This window comes from Sinocyclocheilus grahami, unplaced genomic scaffold, assembly GCF_001515645.1.
Source record: "Sinocyclocheilus grahami isolate Dianchi unplaced genomic scaffold, SAMN03320097.WGS_v1.1 scaffold2464.1, whole genome shotgun sequence".
NCBI classification, from domain to species: domain Eukaryota; kingdom Metazoa; phylum Chordata; class Actinopteri; order Cypriniformes; family Cyprinidae; genus Sinocyclocheilus; species Sinocyclocheilus grahami.
This window is the reverse complement of record NW_015507643.1, coordinates 47,402-55,629: the sequence shown is the minus strand read 5'-3', so window position 1 is coordinate 55,629 and position 8,228 is coordinate 47,402. Positions and strand designations below refer to the sequence as shown.

General features: G+C 35.6%; 1 protein-coding gene across 1 annotated transcript in view; it reads right to left on the bottom strand.

Annotated features, from left to right (window-relative positions):
* Positions 1-523: 523 nt before the first annotated feature.
* The window catches only part of LOC107575100 (gamma-glutamyltranspeptidase 1-like), a 10,854-nt gene continuing 3,149 nt past the window's right edge, over positions 524-8,228 (bottom strand). Inside the window, exons 5-10 of the mRNA XM_016261507.1 lie at positions 4,369-4,505; positions 3,735-3,925; positions 1,995-2,128; positions 1,734-1,843; positions 784-891; positions 524-682 (exon numbers count right to left, since the gene is read on the bottom strand). Of these exons, the coding sequence (XP_016116993.1) occupies positions 524-682; positions 784-891; positions 1,734-1,843; positions 1,995-2,128; positions 3,735-3,925; positions 4,369-4,505 (839 nt within the window). The remainder of the gene's footprint in view (positions 683-783; positions 892-1,733; positions 1,844-1,994; positions 2,129-3,734; positions 3,926-4,368; positions 4,506-8,228) is intronic.

Genomic DNA, 8,228 nt, shown 5'->3' with positions numbered 1-8,228 from the left:
TGGCCACGAGTTTAATGCGTAAACAAACCTGCGTGACCATAGCAGGATTATCAGAGATGCATTCATTAATAGTATATTTTGAATTAAGAAATTATTATATTATATATTATATAAATTATTACATTATTAAATTATTATATTAACAAAAAAAAAAATATTTTGTGGATATATTTGCTTAGTACATTCAGTTTAACAACAAAGTTCAAGAGGGTAAACTTTATTATTCAACTGAACTGTGCATGTATGTTTTAAACATTTCAGCTACCTTATATCTTCTTACTACTTCTTATATCTTTCTAACATGTGTTAAATGTACATCATTGAAATTGCAGTTTTCTAGCGGATTTACTTTAACTTCTCAGGTAATATCAATGGTATGACCTATTTCAGATGTGGCCAAAATTACAACAGCAGTGGTTACATATACTTATATTTATTTGTTTGATCAAAAAAATATTGCTAGGGACAGTTTAATAGTCATCGGTTATTGATAGGGACACGTCCCTAGCGTCCCTACTAAATTCTACAGTATTGGTTCTGGATATCCGGCAGGATAGCCACCTTTCCTGTAGTCAGATTCAGCACAGACTTCGTCCCCCTCTCGTACAATTGCCTGGACAGCTGTTAGTTCAGTATTGTTACATATAGAATGATTCTTCTTCTTCAAGCCATCAGTAACCCCCTGCATTCATACACAACACAACACAGAGAGAAAATTAGAATACTTATCACTATTCTGACACTATAAATCTGTCTCAGAGTATAAAAGTGTAAGAATCCTACCTTATCAAAGTCCTTTTCTACATTTGTCTCATTTTTCGTGATCTGAACTCTGGGCTCTTTAACAGCTTTCTGCAGGTCATAGCCAAAGAACAGATAGTTCAGGATCACCTGAGATATGAGACAGGAGAGGGGAAAAGGGATTTTAGATAGAAGACAAATACATATAAAAAACACAGTAACCTGTTGTTTATTTATTAAAACACAACGTTAGCCACTTGCCTAGCACTTGCTGAGGGCACATAGGGCCCAGAGTTCATGTTCTGTAATGTTGAGTAATGTTTAAAGGTACAATATGTAAGTTTTCGCCGCTAGAGAGTGTGGGAGTTGTGGTCTTCATCCCCACCGCCGACGCAATCCGACGAGACTCGGTCAGAAATCATGTTCATGGATGAGCTAATGTATTAAAGATTTATTAACATCATAGTATGAAGCAGAGTGAGGCTGAAAACCGTCGACGCGAAACGAGGCCGCTGAAGCAATTGCTAACGAGAGACAAGTGCGACACACAGCTCGAAAGCAGCAGAGCTTTTATTATGCCACAGTCGACCGCTTCCGCTGCTTCCGGTCGTGCGCATGTGGGGTAAAGCAGTGCTGTTTATCATACTAGATACGTTTGAAAGTTCTGTTATAATGCTACTCTGTGCGGTCGTCACCGGTCTATTAAAATGCATAGCATATGGTGTTTCCATGTTTTCTACAAAACAAAACTGGAAAACGAGGGGTTATGACGTCATTGGCAGACAACACAATGACACTATGGACACGGTCTGTGCTTCTAGTTAAAATTGCTTATTTCTCTGGATTTAAACATTCTTCGAAACATTTGGGATAATGTAAGTACACAAGTCAGCAAAATATATAACACTGCTCTAGTGGTTTTTGGTTATTTTAACAAAACAATCTTACATATTGTGCCTTTAAACTGTTCAACTCACTGTGCTTTTTCCTACCTGAGCAACTGATGTGGTGATATTTGTCCCACCTTCACCTCCAACCACCATTTTGACTTGTCCGCTGTGCAATATGATTGTGGGACACATTGATGAAAGTGGCCTTTTACCTTGTCAAAACAAATAGTATTTTACATTTGAACATTTATATTTATATTTATGTATTTTTTGTTTGTTTTTTTACTTGTACTTAATGTTGTAACTCATTTACAATGAATTTATGTAACTCAAGACATGCATTTTTATTGTATTTTTTTTTACCTGGTTTAATTAGGTTGTTATTTTCACAACTCCTATTTTTGTCTTGTCCATTTTCCTTCTTGGGTTTACAGAAATCATTCATTTGGTTATTAAATATAATGCCTGTTAAGTTTGACATCACCTTAGAGCCAAAACTGTGAGAATACACACACACACACACACACACACACACACACAGATCCGGACAAGAAGATTGAAAAGAACAAATAAGCAACAGAGCTTTATAAAAATAGATACATTTTCTTTTTAAAATTAGTTGAGGTGTTTTTGATATTTTCTTGAATGGAAAAGTGCTGTAGCTGTCACAGATAAAGTGTATTTTATTCTGAATATTCCAGTTATTTACTTTTCAAAAATGCATTCTGTTTATTAAAGGTTGTGTAATGCATTATGAATGTTCTTTCAGAACCACATGGAGAATTACATAGACTAAGAGCTGTCTGATTGTAAATATAATTTGATTGATTTTTTTTTCTTTTTCCAAATGTCTCCTGGATTCTGTTTAGAAGGTGCAAACAGTGTGTTGGTTTATGCTTTGGATTTCATCAGTTAGTTTGCAAGTAACTCCAAAGGTGTAGAAATAAGGTCATGATGATGATGATGATGGCAAAGGTGATATTAAATGTTAAGACATCAGTTGAAGTGTGATTCTTTAATCAGAACAAATCCTTCATGAGCCGTTACAAGAGTCTTTTCTACAAAGTAAATCTAAATAAATAAATGTATAAAATCATAAAGCGCAGAATTTAACTCTTTTGGGTAAATCTTGTTTAATGTAAATTAAGTCCCATAAGCTAGTTTGAAACAACTTGATTTTGAAGGTGATGTCAAAACGTCTGATTGGTCATGTTGAAATATTGCTCTTCTCTGTCAGAGGATGCTTGTTGAAATAAGAACAAGAAAACTAGATGAACGCGAGAAATGTGACTCTTTAGAATGTAGTTCATGCAGCAATCTCACCATGTAAACGTTCATGAGGTGGCTGTGAAGTTAATGTACACGTTCAATGGTAAATAAATAAATTAATACAAATTTAAATAAACAGAGTTTTCATTATTTGCTTTCTTATTTTATTAGTCATTTACAGTAATTTAAGTGAATCCCAGATAAAAATGCTCAAGGACAAGTCTTGTCTGTCTTAAGTGTCACAAGGAGCTCATTGGTCGTTGAAAGGCCAGGAGAACCTGTCCCACTGGCTCTGATAGTATCAAACATGTTGGAAGTTGACAGACAATGACAACAGACAAACAACATGTTTGATATTATCAGAGCCAGTAGATGAATCTATTAATGTTCCCTCGCTGAGAGACATGGCACCAGCTCCCTTTAAATGACTATGCAAATTAGTCTTACATCTTAAGTTAAAAAATACTTATTTTTGAGTATTTTGACCGTTAAAAACTGTCTAGTGGGAAGTCTGAAGCAGCAGTTTATGGATGTAATTATTGTTAGAGATATGATGTTTTGAAATAGAGGAACCAGACTGAATAACCAAAACTGGGAGTGGCCAGTTGCATGAACACAGCCATTTTATCAAGACTTAAGAATGAGATTTAGTCTGACCAAATAGCAGTTAGCCAAAGTGTAATGAGTCTTACTTTTCCAATGAGATTGACCAGATGTTATGATTGAATCTTAAAGAAAACAATTAGGTGATGAACTTCTAAAACTAGTCTGCACAGATTATTGAACTGCACTAAGAAACTGTGATCTCTCTCTATGTCTTTATATTTCTCTTACTAGTCATTGATACTGCTGGTGACGGCCACCGCACTCCCGTCTTCTCCGATGATGGACAGGTGAGACGTGCCAGAGTCATCAACTTGACAATTGTCATAGCACTGCTCATTGCATCTCTCTTGTTTGATGTCATCTTTAATCTTACTCCTGATGTTGTCTGCAAAGCTCTTTGAGGTCATATCTTTGACAATCTGTAAAACACGCTGTGAGAAAATTCATGAATATGGGAACATTAAATGGTTTTGAGAAAATAATGTTTGCTATGACATAAGTTGTTCCTGTTAGATCAGATGTGGCAAAAGACAATTCAGAAATTTTGTTTTTGAGATGTGAGTTGAGTTAAAGGTAAAGTTCACACAAAGCTATCATATGGATTCAACACTTAGAATACACTGCAGCACAAGTCATAGAACATGTGGTATAGTAAGTAGTAAGTTATATCTTTGGCCTTTTATGCCTGTATTGGACAAGGTAGTGTAGATGAGAGAGGAAACAATGAGACAGAAAGAGTGGAACAGATTAAGCAAAGGACCTTGAGTCGGGACATATGTCAGAGTGCTGCTATTGCTATTGCTTTTGCTTTTGCAAATATCTCAAAAATACCAAAGGAATCCATAAGTAGAGTTGAACTCACCTTAGTGATGTTTTCATCGAGTGGGTCTCCCAGTTTTCTCCTCTCCTCATCAGCACAGCGAAACGTCTCTATCATGCGATGATAGGTCAAAATCTTATTCTCTGTTGTGGACACACTGCAGTTTGAGGGGCTGTAACCTGAGATTAAATTATGAATTATTTGAAATGAACCTTATTTATAATTTTCCATCATCATTTGCACTCTCTTTGAACACTCAGTTGGAAGAGGTGTTACAAAGTACAAACACAAGCAAAAGACCACTGCTGTTATTGTGAACGATCCCACTGTCTGCACAGTACATATTGCATAACCTTCACCAGCATTTATTCAACTTGACTACGCTTTCTTCACACAATATATTAATATTCAACTCAAGAATACATTGTTAAACCATGTATGTACTGATTGGAAAAGCAACAATAATGCACTTGGTCTCTCAACAGCAGACAGCCGTGAGCACCGGAGCACGCCTTCTTGATTTACAAATGCATGTTAAGGGCCGTGTGTTTGCTTTCATGCATAACACTGCTTCCCCTTGAATGAGGTGATGATTAAACTCTTAAAATCACTCTGTGTGTGTCTGTTATCGGAGTGATTTTTAAAGCCACACTGTAAAAAAAGTTCGTTAAATAGAGAGGCAAACAGACACAAGAAGTGGTTGTAATACCAAGTTCTTAGACATTGTTCAAATAAGTACAAGCTAGAAAGAGAAGGAATAAATAAAGAGAGATCATTTTTTAAATTAAAAATTGTTTTTTTATAATGATGATGATGATGATGATGATGAAGTCAAGTAGCTTCGAAAGAGATGAATTTTCAGCCGTCACTTGAAAATTGTCAGGGATTCAGCATTGCATCAAGTAATGCAAGCATATTGGTAATGAGAACTATTTTGCTTAAATCCATGAAAAAACTCAAACAGTATAACATCTGTTTTTCTCTGTCCGTCCTTTACTTAAAGGGGTCATATGATGCTTTCTTAAAGATCATTATTTTGTGTATTTGGTGTAACAAACAAAACAGTAGCTGATTCAGAAGCGCCAGATTGTCATAGCAAAGTCAGAATTACCTCCTCTCCTAGGTTCACGAAACGGTCGTTCATAAAATGCATTGCTGTTCTGTTGTAAGTAATCTTAAAGATTCCTAAATGCATCTACTTTCGGAAGGCCAAATAAAGTGCTTTTGCTATCGCCTAGAAACACACAGCGTCTCCCTGACATGCTGCTTCAACACTAACTGCGGTTACTGAAACCACGCCTTCTTTCTTTGCGTGTACATTTGGGCCACATTATACAAATATTTCCACATAGTGAGGTAGATATGTGGGGGCGTGTTAGAACGAGGCGTTTTAGGGGGGTGTGGCAGAGACTTAACTTTGATAAAGAATATCTCTTTGGTTTTGAGACTTTAGTCTTTGCAACTTCAGGGATCTTATCTATGCACAATCAGCTTGTAACACTCCAAAGAGAAAGGAAAACTTGAAATCGCATCATATGACCCCTTTAAACACAGGCTCTGCTCTCCAGCACAATGATGACCCACAAAACAACAGGAAGTTGACTGTTAGGTTTTACAGTATTTTGCTGTTTTCTTTTCTTGATTTTACAGTGAAACACCAGCAGCTGTGGTTGCCAGTAATCTACAGTTTTTTTACAGTTTGCTTCAGTAAATTAAATTAACAGTATATTTCTGTTAAAAATACATTTCACAGTGTTTTTTTTCATCTCATACATTTAACCCCTTTAATCCCACAGCAAAATCCTCAGTTTTAAAGAGCACTTATATGTGTCCACACTACAGAGTGTTGAAGTGACACTGAAGCGGTGATGAAGTTAATGAGATAATTAAATGAGGATCGAACATTAGTGATGAATGCCTGTTAACAAGCAGAATCACTGAAGGAAAGAGAAACAAGAGCAGAACAACACAACTTACAGCCAAAGCCAAAGACGAAATCAACTGAAAATAAAACACATTAAATTGATCAAGATCTCAGCAGAGGAGGATTAAACAGCTCCACAAACAGCATCACCAGCTTCTTATTACTAACCAGTGTGACTTTATTTCTGTCATATGTGCACAAAAGCTCTTATTGAGATTTTAGGTGTTATACTTTCATTTTAAGTCACCATAATGGCGATCAGTGTTTGCTTTAGCTGGGCTCTTAAACCTTGACTTTTTAAAAAAAGTGTTTCGTTAGTTGCTTAAATTAGTTGTGTTTATTTAACGCAGATTTTATAGTAAGAAAAGCCAAAAGCATCTATGATCAAATAAAACTGGTGTTTGTGATGTCAAGACCATCATGAACTAGTCTGATTCACTGATCTCACCTAATGTTTAATCTCTTATTAAGTGTGTGATATATTACTAATACTCTTGACTTGCACCACTGATACTACTGCAATCATTTTGACACATTCCTAAACACAATATGCACAATTAAAATTTTAAACTATGGCAGCACTTAAACACACACAGACATCAACAGTCAGCCTATGAATCTCAAAATTGGTGACAATCAAAAGAAAAAAAATTATTCTGCAATGCATGCTGGGAGTTTTGTACTGGCACCCAGCATGCATTGTGGCATTATTTATTTTTTTTATTAATAGTCACCATTGTTGAGACTCGTGTGCTGATTCTTGATGTCTGTGTGTGTCTAAAAACCACTGTAGTTCTAAAAGATTAGATATTCCTTCACAATAGTTTGACAGCATATCATGATGACTTATATTAGTATCAAAAGACTAATTTACCCATATAAATAGAGACCCAGTAAGATCAATGAATCAATACATCATTATTAGTCTTTATTAAAACCGCTTATTTGCAAGGGTTACGAAGTAAGAAACAATTTTTGTCATAACAAATGTGCTTTACATACACAGAAACAACAGCAAATAAACATTAACATTAAAGAGTCAAGGGTCAAGAGCCCAACTTAAGCAACCACTGATCGCCACAATGGTGAGACCAAACTAAACATTTCCAGTACAATATACACTGTTATTTAAGATAGCTATATGACACTGCAAACAGAGTTGATTGACAATTCTGATGGATATTGAAATCTATGTGTGTTCATAGGCTTCAAATCTACAACATTTTTTAGACACACAGAGACATCAAGAATCAGCGTATGAATCTCAACAATGGTGACAATCAAAAGCTTCATGCTGCAATGCATGCTGGGTACCAGCACAGGAAAAAACTCATCCATGACTCCCAGCATGCATTGCGGCATGAATAAATGATGCAGCTGAATTGTCCACTTATTTTCTTTCATTCTTACTAGGTGCTTTTGTTTTTGTGTTGAGTTTTAGTAGCATGTTTTGTGATGTTCAGAGTCAATTTGTTTATAAATTTTTTGGATTGGCACCGTTGTTGAAATTCATACACTGATTCTTCATGTGTGTGTTTCATAGCATGATAAAGCTTTATATTTTTGAGTGATGTGTGTGTGATCTTTAGTAATAGCCCGCTTGATCTTTCGCCGCAGTATGTTACCATAACATTGCTTTGATACAAAATGAGACTCTGGACAATATCAGTGAACTGGTTTTTTAAAGATGGGACTACCATTTGTGAATCATAATCATCAGCATTACATATTGTGCTTTGGCCCTTCTTTACCACAACAAATGTATTGATAATAACAGCAGTTAAGGCAAGCAAATGAAAATAATTTATTAAATCAAGGTTCAAGATCCCAACTAAAGCAAACACTGATCTCCATCATGGTAGTGTCCGAAAACAACAACATCTAAACCTCTGTTAATTTTCAATAAGCACTTCTGTACACATCTGACAGAAATAGCAGCAGTCTGGTTAGTAATGTGAAGCTGGTGATGCTGTTTTAG